Source organism: Balaenoptera physalus (assembly GCF_965194825.1).
Source record: "Balaenoptera physalus genome assembly, chromosome: 21".
Classification (NCBI taxonomy): domain Eukaryota; kingdom Metazoa; phylum Chordata; class Mammalia; order Artiodactyla; family Balaenopteridae; genus Balaenoptera; species Balaenoptera physalus.
Window position 1 is genome coordinate 12,252,883 of NC_138902.1, and position 15,424 is coordinate 12,268,306.

Consider the following 15,424-nt stretch of genomic DNA (forward strand, 5'->3'; position numbering starts at 1 on the left):
GCCCTCTCCAGCTTCTCTTTGCCCCTCCTCCACTCCCAGGTGCTGTCAGAGGCTCCCAGGAGCCCCGGCCTTCTGGGTACCAGACCCTGTTTTTAACAGGGTTGTGTTAGGATCAGTGTCCCCGCAGGATTTGCAGGAAGTTCTGTTCTCCTCCGGAAATCGGCCAGTACATTCACCAGCTCGCCCACCTCCCATGCCCATCTGCAACTGAGCAGGCTACTTGGTGCAGGCCCTGGGGAGAGGTGAGTTGGATATGTGTCGGTCCCCAAGGCCGGATGTGAGGATCAGAAAGATGCAGGAGAAAGGCTCAACCCGCCATTGCTGGCTCTGAGGATGGAGGAGGGGACCAGAAGCCAAGGTATGTGGGCAGCCTCCAGAAGCTGGAAAAGGCAGAAAATCCCAGGGCCTTCCGAAGGGACACAGCCCTGCCACCACCTTGATTGTAGCCCAGAGAGGCTTCTGACCTCCCAAGCTGTAAGATGATAATACATCTTACAAAAGTCCCACACTCTGTTTACAGTCTTTGTATAAGGCGCTGAGGATCAGTTCCTCTGCAGACGGAGAGAACCATGTGAGTTATTCATTCTTACTTACTGCCTTGGTTCTCAGGAAACACAGTGTAAAATCGATGCTCTCTTAGCCTGGGTCTTTCACACATCTGCCTCTCTCTACTACATATTTATGCATTTATTGGGGTGCAGAGCCTTATTGAGCACTTACTGTATGCCTGGCACCATGCTAGATGCTGGGGATGCAAGGATAAAGGAGCCAAAATAAGATCCTGACCCTCCAAGAGCTCCCAGTTGTGTAAAAGACACCCCAAAGCAAGCAGTTATAAAAGGTCAATGGGAGGAGAGAGCGGTTAATCCGACTGGGGTGGAGGAGGGAGGTGATGGGCCGAGAGGGGGGTCAGACAAGGCTGCTGGGGGGAAGCAATGCTAGAAGGATGAACAGGTGGGTTTGCCACATAAAATACAGGATGCCGATTTCAATTTAAATTTCAGATATACAAGAAATAATGTATAGTGTAAGTATATCCCATGCAATATTTGGGATATACCTATACTAAAAAAATTTTTTTTCTTGTTCATCTGAAATTCAGATTTTACGGGGGTATCCTATATTTTCCTTTGCTAAATCTGGGAAGTTTATGAGCTGGAGTTTGTACGAAGGTGAAGGAGGGTGTTACTGACAAAACAACATGTGTAAGAGGGAGGGACTTGAGGGACACTGGAGGGCAAGATCCTGATATTCTGCTGAGTCTGGGCTTTTTCCTGTGGACAATCAAAAAGTCTGTGAGGGTTTTAATCAGAGAACCAGCCCATTAGAGATTTTAAAAAGTTATGTTAAAAATGTGTGTTTTAGTTCCTTCTTTTCTGGAAGGTGGTATATGAATTCTACAATGTATATATATCTATAAGTAAGGTAGTATATTCATAAATGAATACAAATTGCCAAGCCCAGTCTGACAATGCCTCTTCTGGGGAGTGAGAGGGTGGGTCTATCTGAGCAGTGGGGCAGGCAGGGGCTGTGTGTCCGTGGCCTTGAGGTAGATTAGGGTGGGCACTGATGCTTGGGTGGCCTAGGGAGGAGAAATGACAGGGAGCAGAATTTCCCTTCAGGAAAGGAAGAACATTCTAATGAAGTTGCCTGAACCTGGTGGCTGTGTCCCCAAGAAGTGAAAGGGTCCAGTGGTGGTGGCTTGGTGCTCAGCCAGCCCCCATCAAGAATGGTGCAGAGGTTCGGGGACTTTCCTGGTGGCGCAGTGGTTAAGAATCCACCTGCCAACGCAGGGGACATGGGTTCGAGCCCTGGTCCGGGAAGATCCCACATGCGGTGGAGCAACTAAACCCGTGCACCACAAATACTGAGCCTGTGAGCCACAACTACTGAGCCTGCGCTCTAGAGCCCGCGAGCCACAGCTACTGAAGCCCGCGCGCCTAGAGCCCGTGCTCTGCAACAAGAGAAGCCACTGCAACGAGAAGCCCGCGCACCGCAACAAGGAGTAGCCCCCGCTCGCCGCAACTAGAGGAAGCCCGTGCGCAGCAGCGAAGACCCAGCACAGACATAGATAAATAAATAAATAAATTTATTTTTTTTAAAAAATGGTGCAGAGGTTCACCAATACTGTATTGGACACTTAAGAATGCATTTGGAGGGTAGCTCTTATGTTAGGTGTTCTTAGCACAGTAAAAAATGAATAAAAAGAAAGATGCAGAGGGGTGCTTGCCCGGGAGGAGGTGGGGCTGGACTATGCCTTTAACTCCAAATGTTTATGATTCTTCCCAGACATTCCCAACCCCAGACAGCAGGTCAGGCCAATTCTTGAGTCAGAGGGGATTGGGAACCTCCGGGCATTTGCACCTCCACAGAGGCGGAGCTGAAAAGAAGCTTGTCCAAGTGAGAACATTTCTGTGCTTTGTGGTGTCTTGTATGGAATGCCAGTTTAAACGTTGCAGACTGTAGAACACAAGACTGTGTGCCTCCCTGACACTGGATGTTGAGAATCCACATACTTTATTTCCTGAGGTAGCAGGGCAGGCATTAATAGCCCTGATTTACAGATGAGAACTCAGTGCAGAGTCAAGTGTGAGTCATCCGGCCTGTAAGGAGCAGAACTGGGGCCATACTCCGTATATCCTGGGTCAGAATGCAGTCCCATCACCACCCAGCCACAGGCAGGAGACCCTCCGCCCTGCACTCCCGCTCCAGGATGATGGAGAGGACGCTGAGTGTACCTCTGGAGAGTGTCATCAAAATCACTGATGATATGATAATGAAACAGAATGGGAGAAACCGGCCGGAAAGGTCCACCCCGCAACCCTTGTTTTTTTGGAAGAGGGCAGGAAGGAGCTCTGTGTGTAGGCGCCAGGGAGGCCCCGCAGTGACCCTGCGTGGCCTGACATTCAGCTTTGGGCGACCCGGGAGACTGAAGAATGCCTCCTTAAGCTGGGGCTATGAAGCAACAGGGAACACACTTCCACTTTTTTGAAACGAAAAACACAAGTTTAAAGGTGTATTTTGCCCCTGTTCATTCAAGGAAGAAAGATATGCCTGGCTCACAACTCCCATACTGGAGACCCCTGGTTTCTGAGAGCTCTGTCATGTCAATAGCATGTTTAAAGAACCTTTGTTCTAGAACTTTCTCCTCCACACACACACATTCTTGCCACTAGGGCAAGGGAGACTGGGCTTTGAAGTGCAAAGTTTTGACAATATGACAAAGCACACACACAAACCCAACAGCTGCATGCACCTCTAAAATATGAAGTCTTCAGGCTGTTCTGCCTGGTGCTGTTCTGGGGGAGGGGGAGGGGGAAGGAGGAGGAGAAAGAAGAAATTGTGTTTATTCTTAAAAAGCAGTAGGTCAACTTAGGGTAAATGTTCAGGTATCAAAAACAATAGCTAAAGTGTTTAAAATTTATTAGTTTAACAAACTTGCTAAATTATATTATTCAATTTAATGTAAAATTTATTAAATGATAGCTGTTCCACATATTTTTTAGAATTTATAATATTTGTACTGTTTCAGTAAATTTTCACCAGAGTTGTCTGCTCAGAGCTAATCATTTATTCAATTTTCCACTTACCCTCTGAATTTCTGGATTTAGAAATCATTACATCTCTTGTTATATATGAGATGACCTTATAAAAATTAGTGCTAGCTTCCTCCTCAATTTCAAGAAAATCAAGACATTTTCTTTAAAAACATTTTAAAAGATTACCTGGGCAGTCATGCTCAGTGCAGTTCCAAACTCCACGGACACTGATTGGTGGTGGGCAGTCATTCTCCAAAATCCTAGGTGTGAGTTAAAGTCTGTCAGTGGGACAGAGACTTGAGCCTTTCCTTTCCAGCTGGGCCTTGAGAGGAGCCAGAAATGTACTGAGTTTAGGATTCTGGGGTCTTACACCCACACTCCCTGTATTTCTCAGGACAATCATGTCCCTGGCTTGCCCCAAGAGGCCTCTCGCTAAGGCCATTCGCGGGTGATCAATGGGAAACAACCAGACCTAGGCTAGGCCCTCCCATGAACGGATTTGTGAGATTTACTCCTGACTCGAGACCACCCCCCCCCCCCGCCCCCAGGACTGGTGGAGGTGTAGTCACTTGGACTAGTTTCCAGAATTTTCATGGTGGGCAGACCCAAGTCCTCCCACCATTTGGGGAAACAGTGCAAACATGAGTGAGAGCTGGGCAAAGCCTGGATCCAGAGGTGACAGGATGTTATCTGCTAACACAACTCTTTGCAATGAGTGCGTAAACAGACACATTTGTCTTGGGACTGAGGGCCTGCCTGGAGGAGAGAAAAGGACCCCTACCAAACTGCATTTTTCTCTAACTGCCCCTTGAATTGAGTCACAGTTGCCTGGTTTCCTGAGGTCTATTCTCTGTCTGTGAGGAATGTCTTCCCCAGCTTCTGGGGCTAAGCATTACCAATTGTTTAGGGATTAACCCTTTGCCACCCAAAGTCTTGCTCTCCCGCCATCTCTTTGCCTCCACGCTGCCCCTCTTGTTTTAATGCACCTTTCATTAGCTTTGAAATGACGGAGAAGTTGACCATCGGCAGTTGCTTCCTGTGTGCACAGTGGAATCACCATCTCGTTAGGGGCACCAGGGCTTTAAGAAAATAGCCTCGCTTCTTCAGAAACTCTAGTCGTTTGACTTGGAATCTGTCCATCAAGAAATTTGGTCTGCAGAATCCAAAGCAAGCTTCCCCAGAGCTTTACAAACAAGCTGGCCCAGCAAGGCAGCGCCTTCTCCGGTGTCTGCCTTGAGCTCGGAGCTCTGTGGCCATTTGCCACCTGGGGTGGTGCCACACTGCTCAGATGTGGTCTGCAGCATTCTTGGCCGCCCTCCACCCCACATTTCAGGACACAAGCAGTGTGGAGACCCAGTTAACCTCAGGAACTGCTGTTGCTGTCTTCTGCCCCTGGGGTCAGTCATGGTCACACTTCAGATCCCTGAAGTTTGAGCCTCCCTCTCAGGGTCCCATTTGAAACATACAAAGAATCCCCAGGAACCCTGAGGTGGCAGTGGCAGAGGGACTTCATTTCCCGGGGGGCTGGATGGGAAGGGTGGGTTGTTTCTGCTAAGACTTCCCTCTTGCCTCCTGCTTTAACGGAACCCTTGGTTTTTGACTTGAGGTTCCTGGGCCAGCTCTGAATGTAGCATGTGTGCCTGAGTGATGGACTTGATATTTACACAAGCCACGCTGATAAGTGCACATGTGTTTTTAATGTTTTGGCTTTCTAGACCACAAACATGTCAATGTGCATATGCATGCACACACAGACGTGCTCTTGGGCTGGGCCTTGAGTAGGGCTCTTTTTTTTCTTCTTCATTTTCTTTTTTTAAACTGTTCTCCCAAAGTTAACACCTTTGTTAGCACCCTTTCGTGCCACACTGCCTCCGGGTTGTCGGAGGGCCATCATCCGGTTATCCCACCTGGAAAGGCGCTGCCTTTTTAAGCCAGCAAACAGCCCGACGACACCTTCGCCTGGCCCTTGCGGGAGCCGAGCCCCACGGGCTGGGGATTAAAAAGCAGACCTCCCTCGCCGCAGCCTTCCTGAGCCCCGGTCTATCGGAAACGGCCCATCTTCGTCTGCAGCCACAGAGAACAACACCGAGGAGGTGGGCTGCTGCGTAAAGTTAGGGGAAAGTGTTTAAAAAAAAAAAAAGTCTTGATTATCTCATGGACTTGCAAGTACTCTTAAGGTTACTTACTTTCCTGCCATCCGATTCAAGTTAAAACAGCATTAAACATCGTCTTTACCCACCGCACGCTTCTTTTCGTCCCCAGTCTCTCTTCCTTTTTTTTTTTTTTTCTTCTTTTTCTCGTTTCCCCCCCTTCTTCCTTCCTTTATTTATTTTTTGGTTTTGTTTTTTAAGGGGTGTTGACCTGCGCTGAGTTCTAGGGAGCCGACCCCTCCCGCCCGCGAGCCGATTGGCCGGCCACGCGGGTGACTGACGGGCGGGCCCGGAGCGCTCGCGGCGGCCGGCGCTGATTGGCCAGCGCGGCTCGGAGGGCTCGGCCGCGGGAGCGCCGGACACTCGGGTCCCGCCGCCTCGGGAGCCGGGCCGCACTCGGGCCGCGCGCTCGCCTCCCCGCGCGAGCTCCCCAGGGTCGCCCCGCCAGCGCCGGGCGCGGGTGCGGACGGCGCCTTTTGTGCCCGGGGGCTCCTGGAAGTTCGCGGCGGGACGCGCGCGGGGAGGCGGCCGAGGACGCCCCGCGTCGCGGGGGCCGGGGCGCCGAGCATGGGCGGCGGGCGCTGGGCCGCGGCGGGCGCGCTGCTGGCGCTGGCCGCCGGGCTCCTGGCCGCGGGCTCGGCCAGCGAGTACGACTACGTGAGCTTCCAGTCGGACGTCGGCGCGTACCAGAGCGGGCGCTTCTACACCAAGCCGCCGCAGTGCGTGGACATCCCGGTGGACCTGCGGCTGTGCCACACCGTGGGCTACAAGAGGATGGTGCTGCCCAACCTGCTGGAGCACGAGACCATGGCCGAGGTGAAGCAGCAGGCCAGCAGCTGGGTGCCCCTGCTCAACAAGAACTGCCACATCGGCACCCAGGTCTTCCTCTGCTCGCTCTTCGCGCCCGTCTGCCTGGACCGGCCCATCTACCCGTGCCGCTGGCTCTGCGAGGCCGTGCGAGACTCGTGCGAGCCCGTCATGCAGTTCTTCGGCTTCTACTGGCCCGAGATGCTCAAGTGCGACAAGTTCCCCGAGGGCGACGTCTGCATCGCCATGACCCCGCCCAACGCCACCGAGGCCTCCAAGCCCCAAGGTGAGGCTGGGGGGTCCCGGGGCTGTCCGCGCTGCGCCCCGGGACTGGGGACGTGCTCTCGGCCGTGCCCGACCGCCTTGAGAGCTAGCGGCCCTTCCGAGGTGGTGCCCGGCGGGGCGAGCCCCGCGCGCACCCGGTCCGGGTCCTGGAGCCGCTGTCCTGGGATCCAGTCTACGCTGAAACAAAGCCTTAGCTCTGGCTCCCAGGAGAGCTCTTCTGCCCCCCGCGAGGGAACCGAGTCCCTGTCGGAGTTTTGAACCCCCCAGACGGGATGCGCCGGGGGGAAAAAAAAACCAACCCAAACCCCAAATCTGGGAAGCTCAGAAAGGCCGAGCAAATGCTAAGGTGCAGCTTTGTTTATTTTCTTAGGTTTGAGGAGGATTTTTTTTTCTTTTTTTTTTTTAAACGCTTTCCTTAGCTAGTTATTCAGCCAAGTAGGTCCAGGATTGGTGCAGAACTGGCCGAGAAAAAAAGTTTAGAAATTGCGAGGCTTTCTGTTTCTCTACCCCTTTCAGTTAACAGCTTCGGGAAGGTTTGGGCGGGGGCGGGATGGAAAGGCTCTTCTCCCTCATTCTTGCATACCCCCTGCTTCTCTCATTTACACAAATCCTCAGGTAATTAGAAAGATAAAATTGTCATTAGCTCATGGCTCAGCTCCCCTTGGGGAGCGAGGCTCCGCAGATTGGAGGCTTTCCTAACAGCCCCAGGGATGAGCCGGAGTTTCTTCTCTGAAACCCCTCCCCCTTAAAGGGCAGTTCTTGGTGGGGGGGGGGGGGAGGAAAAACCATCCCGGGGAGGCAACAAAACAAGTTAACAAGCAAAGAAGCCAAAACAAAACCCCACAGAACAAACCAGCCAACGAAAACAACCCAGCACTGTGGCCTGACTTTTAGAGGAGTGAATGCAACCCCAAATTCTTCGGAAGCGGAGTTGAGGCTCACAGAGGTGGAGGTCGTCAGAGTTGGGGAGCCGTACCCAGGGCGCTGAGCAGAGCGGCCCGCATCCCAAGGGCTTTTGAGGAACGGGTTTAGGGTGGGGGGGGAAAAAAAAAAAAAAAAAAAAAACCTGCTGATTGCTGACTCAGCACATCTCTAAGGGATGCCAAAGCACAAATGTCCCCTGAGGGGCGTACTCCCCAGAGTGAGGCCGGGGTAGTCCCGGGAAAGGGCACCCCGAACTTTGAATGCCCTGGCTTATTCCAGGGAAGGAGGAGATGGCCCAGAGGGGCGGGTGTGGGGTGGCAGGTCTGGCGGGTGGGCAGGGTAGCGGCCCGCCTTCAGGGGCAAGGTCTGGGTCCCACTGCTCCCCCCTTCCTGGGGGTCCGCAGAGTTCACCTTCGTGGAGGCGCAGCCCTTGGAGAACGGGAGCTGAGCCGTTACCTGGAGCGGACAAAGCGCGTTGTGTTCTGTCCGGGTGGAACCCACGGGATTTTCCTTCTCCCCATCCTCACTGCCGGCGGGCAGACTAGCCCAGCCCTGCCCCCGGAGGCCGCGGCCAGCTCTGCTGGGGCTGAGTCCACCCCCACAGTGTCCCTTTCTGGTACCATCAGCGACAGAACCCTTCTGAGGCGGAAGCCCTTCCGACGGGAAGGTAGGGGTGCTGGCTGGGCTGCCTACTTATGAAGGGACGAGAATCCTCCAGCTCGATGCCCCAAAGGCAGGGGTGGTGGAGTGGTGGTAGGGAGACCAAATACGTGCTGTCTTCTTGGAGCCTTTGACTCCTTGGCTGCTGTCCCACTTGGCTGCTCCCAAAGGCTGCCCTTTGTACCATCTCCTCTCCTCCCTCCATCCCAGGAGTGCTCAGGTAGTCACCGCCCTGAGACCGGCTGCACACAGAGAACAGTTACGACGGGACCAGTCCCGTGTGGGACTTGGGACCCGGTTCTCCCCGCCGTGTTTTTGGTGACAGGCTCTGCGGGAGGCTCCGCTCCTGCCCAGGACTGCGGCCCCTCAGTGGGTGGGACCCCCTCTAGGAGTCAGTCCTCTGGGGCCGCGTGGCCATTGACTGTCAGCTGAGCCCAGAGGTGGGAGGGCTGTGTGTGTGCGCGCGCGCGCGTGTGTGTGTGTGTGTGTGTGTGTGTGTGTGTGTGTAGGGCAGGTGGAGACGGACCAAACTCCTGGTCCTCGTAACCTTACAGCTAGCTGGTGGCTCCAGAATCAGAACTGGTACTTTTGGAGGAGACCAAGTATACATGCCCTACTTTTATTCTTTATTTCTTTTTATTCTGTAAAATTAAAATGGAATTTTCGAGGCAGCAGCATATCTTTGCGTGCCGCAGGCTGCTTCCTGTTCACATACTTGGACAAGCACCGTTTGGGGGTGTTGGGCAGGCCTTTGGGGCCGCATGTTATTAAAGATAAACTTGATAATGAGAATGAGTCAGAAGGCACTCCCCCACACCCCCAAAAGGCTGATGCCCAAGCTGCTTTAGCATCTGTTATGGGAGAGGAAAAAGTGTTTGTTTGTTTGTTTGTTTTCAGGAAAGTTATTTCTAAATCTTGCGCTTGCATTAGACCTGTACATTCCCAGGCCGATAAATTGTCGTTCCTCCTCCCAGCCAGGTTTTACTGATTCAAGCTCTGCGAACTGAGCACATACTTTTAGTTTTATTTTGTTGTTGATTAGGCATGTTGTGCGTTAAAACAGCCTGGCTGTCTTAGTCACAGATTGCAGAGGCCACGGTGCGCTCATCCTTCCCGGGAGCCTTCCTTAGGGTCCCTTCCCCGTGTTGAAGAGCTGGCCAGGGAAGACCTGCTGTGTGCTGTGTGGGGTGTGTGCCATGTGCATGTGTGTGCATTGATTTTTAAAAATCCACTTACTCTTGATTCCAGTGTTGGACTTTCCCCTCCCCTCCCTTAAATATTGATGAAACACAAAACCTTTTGGTTTTTGGTTCTTTTGCTTTAAACATTATTTTAAATACACTTTAAAACAGCCATTTAGTTCTGCCTCTCCGATGGATGACTGGGTGGATTTCTCCTGCTCGGGCTGCTTGCAGGGCCCCCCAGCACATCCAGAGATGCCACAGATTAATGTCGCCCTATACAATCTAGAGCTGCTCCACAGTCGGCTATGAGAAGAGTCGAGGTGGGTGGGGGAAAGCCATGCGAACACACAGAGCCCACCCCAGCCAGCTCCTGCCCGCCTGGGAGACGCTGAGGGCCAAACGTAGCTGATGGGACTGAGAACAACGCCCCTGTGGTGTCCAGAGCCCGGGGCCGCCAGTCGGATCGGGGAACTCAGAGTGTCCAGACAAGGTGATGTGAGTGAGCAAGCGGGGACCCGGTGTTTGTATTTGGATAGTCCTGCCCTGCTAGTTGTTTGGTCAAGGTCACATTCATAGAACTTTGCAACATGATAACTTCCACTTAAAAAAAATAACCCAAACAAGGAAAGCCCCAAAGCACAGTCCACACTCCCGAAGTAGGTACCGCGGTCCTTCCCATATTGCGGGATTTCCTTTCCGTTTTTCTCCCCATGGAAGCAAGAACCATGATGCAAAATTCTGGGTGAGTTTTTCCCTTTTGTCAGAAACATGACCTCTGGAATCCAATCTTAAGTTCTGGCTGAAAAGCAAATTTCCAGCATCCGGGCCAAAAGATAGCCCCACGGTCTCCTGCTCGGGGTGTGGCTGTGGTTCTTGCTGCGGGACTCTGGATGGAGTGCGGCCCTGGGCACAGTAAAGGTGGGACAGGGATCTGTCAGTAAAGACTAAGGTGTACGGCCTCTGCTGTGCCTCGCAGGGACCCTGCTTGGAAGTGGGGGGGGGGGTCGCGCATCACCTCCCCGGCGCTGGGGACCCGCTGCGTCCTGGGGGCGGCACTGGCCCCGGAGGGCTGTGCAGCTCCCTCCTCATCCACCGTGGGAGGCTCTGCCTGTTTCTCTGAGCCACAGAAGTGCTCGAAGGTGAAGGAGATGCCGCCAGAGGAGCCACGAAGAGGGAGGGGGAGGAGGAGGATGAAGAGCCTGAGTCGGAGCAAAGGTCACTCAGCGCCCCGTCCTCCCTGGGGGTGACTGGCCCCCCAGCGTGGCCGGGCATGGCCTCCAGTGCTGTGCCGAGGTGGAGGGCCCTTAGAACGTGCTCGTGCTTTCCTCCATCATGGATAAAACTCCAAGTGGTCTGGTAGATGATGGAGGTGACGGTGGGATGGCGGCAGTGGTGACAGGCCGCCTTCCCTTCTGGCGATTGCACTGGGCCGCTCTCTCCCTGCCCTTCCACGGAGCCCCCTTACCTCCCAGGGGTCCCTCCAGCATCGGCAGCGTTTGGCTGGGAGGACCCGCTGGCCCTGGCCTCCGAGGCCTCCCCCTCCCCCGGGGCTCAGCTGCCCCCAGTGGCCCCTATGCCTGCAGCACACACATCTCCTCTTCAAAGCCCTTCACAGTGTGAAAACGCCTCCAGAGGGTCTCTCCCATGTCCCGCCAAGTCCCTCCCTTTGGCAGCAGGGCTGGTGCCGCTCCCAGCCCCCACCAGCTGCTCCTGCTTCCCGCCCCCCGGCAGGAGCTCACTGCAATAGCCCTTCTGGGGAGGGGTGTTCAGGGCCTGCGGTTGGAGTTTGTGAGTCTGGCTGATTTTCTTTCTTGGCTCCTAGAGAGCTGGTCAGACGGATCGGCCGTCTTGTGGGGGAGTTTGGGAACAGGAAGGGGGCAGGAATCGGAGGGGGGTATTTCAAGGAGAGGGGAGAAAGAACAGGGGACAAACGACTGGGGTAGAAGTGTTTGGTTACAAGTCAGCTTTTCCTAGGGACCCACCACATCCCATCAAGCCACGACTCATAGGACCTGCCCCATCCAGCCCCACATCGTGTTGGTTTTAATAGTTGTACCATATTCAACAGCTCTAGTCCCCAGATTTTCAAGAAACTACGCGTCTGTTTTGGCCTCCAGGACTCGTCTTTTCTCAAGTTGCCCTATCAGAAATTCCAGAAGACCTTTCCTTTAACTCCTTTCAGCCTGGTTCCCGGGCTGATCTCGGCCCCAGGGGCGGATCCTCCCTGCGTTCCACCGCAGTCACTCAGCTCCTGTTCTCCCCTTGCCCTTCCTAGGCACGACGGTGTGTCCTCCCTGTGACAACGAGCTGAAATCTGAAGCCATAATCGAGCATCTCTGTGCCAGCGAGTTTGGTAAGAACGTCCCTGGCCGCCTCGGGGAGGTTGGGCATCCCTGGTTCCTCCCAGTCCGCATCCCTGGTGCAGAGCCTGTTGGAGCATCTTTTTGGAGATGTGTATTCTCTCCCTCCATCCTCCCCAGATGGCTGCTGTTCTCAGGCAGATGGAAGACCAGATAGGGTGGGGAACCGGCCGGTTTTTATGAAAGTCAAACTTGGCTTCTGTTCTTCCGTGTGTGGGATCACTGGGCAGGTTTGGGGGGACATCCTCGAGGAGTGGAGGGAGGCAGGCTTGGGGAGAGCTGTAGAGGAGCTGGGGGAAGCCAGGCGGCTTGGGCTGGCCTCTCGGCACAACTCTTCTTCCATCCGCCCCTAGGTGTCAGCACCACTCTGCCCAGGATCTGGGAGGGGCGCATCCGTGCGCTTAGGGCATTGCCGGGGTGGGCGGGTAGTGGGTGCAGTGGCTCTCAGGTCCTTCCAGGCCAGGAAGCTGACAATCCCACAGTGAGGGGTTTTCCCTCCCTTCTTCGCTAATCACTCTGGGCTAAAAGGGAATTCTGGATCTGCACTTGCAGCCCTAGGAGAAGGGCTGGATGTGGCCCCGGGGGCTGATCTCAGGGAGCCTTTCAGGGACGGTCCCTGGTGTAGTCTGCCCCGCAGAAGACCGAGCTTCAGACACCTTGGGAGCCTGTCCTCTGGAAAAGTAGACGTGAACTGCATCCTTTTGAAGGGCCGACTCCCTCCAGCCTGCCTCTATTTTATATGGATGCTGAGAAGTGACTGCAGCCAGGCCTGCTTTGCCAAGGACAGGTTCTCACGATTCTGGCCATTGTGTCCCCGAGGCTGGATTTCTTACAGAATTCCTCCCAGGGAAAGCATGATGGTAGGTAACGTGAGTCTTTATGTCCATCCAGGGCTACCTCCTCTGGGTTTTCACTAACCAAGCATAATAAAGTACGTGAAAGGGCCTCGTGCTGGCGAAGTGCCGTGATGGAGAGCTGCACACGTGTATGTGTGCACATGTAAGCTGAAGGAAATGGTACATGTGACAGGTGTAGTCTCAGGGTATTTGTCATTGTGACTGAAGGCGGGAATTGGCGAATTCTGACCCTCTGCCACGGAGAGCTTCTTGAGAATGCACATGTTTTTAGTGCCCTATTTCTGCATTAAGTATCTCTCCCTGCCTTCTTGGTTCTTGGTGAATGACCTCCGGGACAATTTCGTCTCCCAGGCATTCCACTGCTTGTGTTTGAGTCACATCCTTTGTTCTGGTTGCCATTTTAAATGAACTCAAATAAATTGTAGAGGGACCTGCAGCAATGTTCGCAAACTCTGAGGACCCTTCCGTTTGGCGGCGGTGACACTTGCTTGCTGAGGCTCACACCCGTGCTCCATCAAGGGGAGCCCAACGCCCGGCGAGGCTGGCGGGTCTCCGCGGCAGAGTCTGCGCGGCCCCAGCCTGTCCGGGTCACAAGCTTTCCTTCCGCAAACGGCGCGAGATTCCTTCCCAAAGAGGCATTTGGGCATCGAGAAAAAGGCCAGAAATAAAATCTCTCAGAAGTCCTGATGAGAAGCCTTTTGCTGCGTGACTGGGGGGTGGGGGTGGCAGGAAGAATCTGCTCCGGTGTGGCTCATCCCGAAGCATCCTTCCTTGCGGGGGGCCGGGGGCGGTGTGGATAATACTCAGGGGCCGCCTTTACATTTCACTGACCCTCTTCCGATAGTGTAAATCACCGCACTCACTTTTAGAAGTCGACTCCCTGACGTTTCAACAAATCCAGGGAATCGTATTAGAGCCCACTCTGAAAGGTAATATATTAGCTGATGTTTTACGTTCAGATGACTTCTCCCGGGACTGCGTGTGCGGAGGACGTGACTCAGATTGTGTGTCCAATCATTGACTGAGCCACGCGTCCAGTCGGTCACTCAACATTTCTTGAGTGCAGAGCTCTGTGCTAGATACCGTGTCCTCAAATACGGACCTAGAATAGATGAAAATTTCATAAAAGAAATTTCTTCACCCCGACCAAACACGAATCGGTGATTTCCTAGAGAATCGTGGCGTCGTAGAACTCACCGCCTGAAGGGGGCGCTGTGGAGACTCCAGGCGAAGGATGTTCGGCAGCCGTGAGAAGAGAATTTGCATCTTCCCGCTCAGATTCTCAGTAACCCGCCAACCTGCATTTGTTGGGGGCTTTAGTGGCAACTCGTTAAACTAGAGCCGTTCGCTAGACATGGGCTGAAGAAGCAAACCTTGGGAAAGAATTTGACTGTGAAGGTTGACCTTTGGGTGAAGGGGAAAGGTCTGGAGGGGGCTGGGGTAACCCACCTGGGGAGGGACATCCTCTCCCGGCGGCAGTGGCTCCCTGCCCCCTGCGTGCAGGCACCAGGGGTGTATCTTATTTTAATAACCAGTCAGGGCCTGGGCAATCTGATTAGCTGTTTGGGACTGTGTTCCTTTCGCCCGGAGAGTATCTCCTTCTTGAGTTCCTAGAACTTTTGAATTCTCCTGGATCCTCCAGGTCATCCTATCAAGTCCACTTATTTCACAAATGAGGCGTCTGACTTGTCCCACTGGAGTTCTTTTAACTCGCTGTCACGCTGCGTTCCCCCCTTAAGAGAAGATGAACAGCCGCTGGGCTCCATCCTGGAGGCATTTATCTCCTCCGTGCTTGGGTGTCCTGGACGCCAGCCTTCTTTATCTGGATGCAGGAGAGACTTTTATGGGTTTTCTGTGTGTCATGGTCTCATAAGGCAGTAAATAGGATTTTTTTTTTCCTCTCTCTCTCTCTCTCTCTCTGCAGGGGCTGAGCTCAGCTCTGCGCTTCTCGGCACCCTGGAGAATGCAGCCTTGTTGAGAAACTTGTTTCCTAGCTCAGCTCATTTCAAGTAAGGGAGGTAGTCAGCCACGCTGATGGGATTCAGTTAAGAGACAAAGAAATGCAGCAGGGCAAGCTGACACACAGCAGAGAAGAAAAAGAATGCTTTACTCCCTATTCTAGGGATCAAACTTTGCTTTAAGCGGCCCTGACATCCCCTGTGGGAAGACATCAGGCTGTTGGAAGGCTCCCTGGGAGCTCCAGGAACAAGGGGTGCTTTCCTTCTGGGTCAGCATGCCCTCGCCCTCTCCTGCCAGTGCGTCCTTAGACCCCTGCCGCCCCCGTGGAGCTGGGCCTGCCCGGCCCATCACCGGCTCCCCGGGCGGCGCATTTTTTTTTAAAAATAAATTTATTTATTTATTTATTTTTGGCCGTGTTGGGTCTTCGTTGCTGTGCACAGGCTTTCTCCTGGTTACGGCGAGCAGGGGCTACTCTTCTATGCGGTGCGTGGGCTTTTCATTGCGGTGGCTTCTCTTGTTGTGGAGCACGGGTTGTAGGCACGCAGGCTCAGTAGTTGTGGCTCGCGGGCTCTAGAGCACAGGCTCAGTAGTTGTGGCGCACGGGCTTGGTTGCTCTGCAACATGTGGGATCTTTCCGGACCAGGGCTCGAACCCTTGTCCCCCGCATTGGCAGGCGGATTCTTTTTTTTTTTTTTTTTT

General features: G+C 53.7%; 1 protein-coding gene across 1 annotated transcript in view; it reads left to right on the forward strand.

The window, feature by feature from the left end:
* Window positions 1–6,048: 6,048 nt before the first annotated feature.
* Window positions 6,049–15,424, forward strand: part of SFRP1 (secreted frizzled related protein 1) — a 45,956-nt gene continuing 36,580 nt past the window's right edge. Inside the window, exons 1-2 of the mRNA XM_082444378.1 lie at window positions 6,049–6,782; window positions 11,825–11,902. Coding sequence (XP_082300504.1) covers window positions 6,257–6,782; window positions 11,825–11,902 — 604 coding nt within the window. The 5' untranslated portion in view covers window positions 6,049–6,256. The remainder of the gene's footprint in view (window positions 6,783–11,824; window positions 11,903–15,424) is intronic.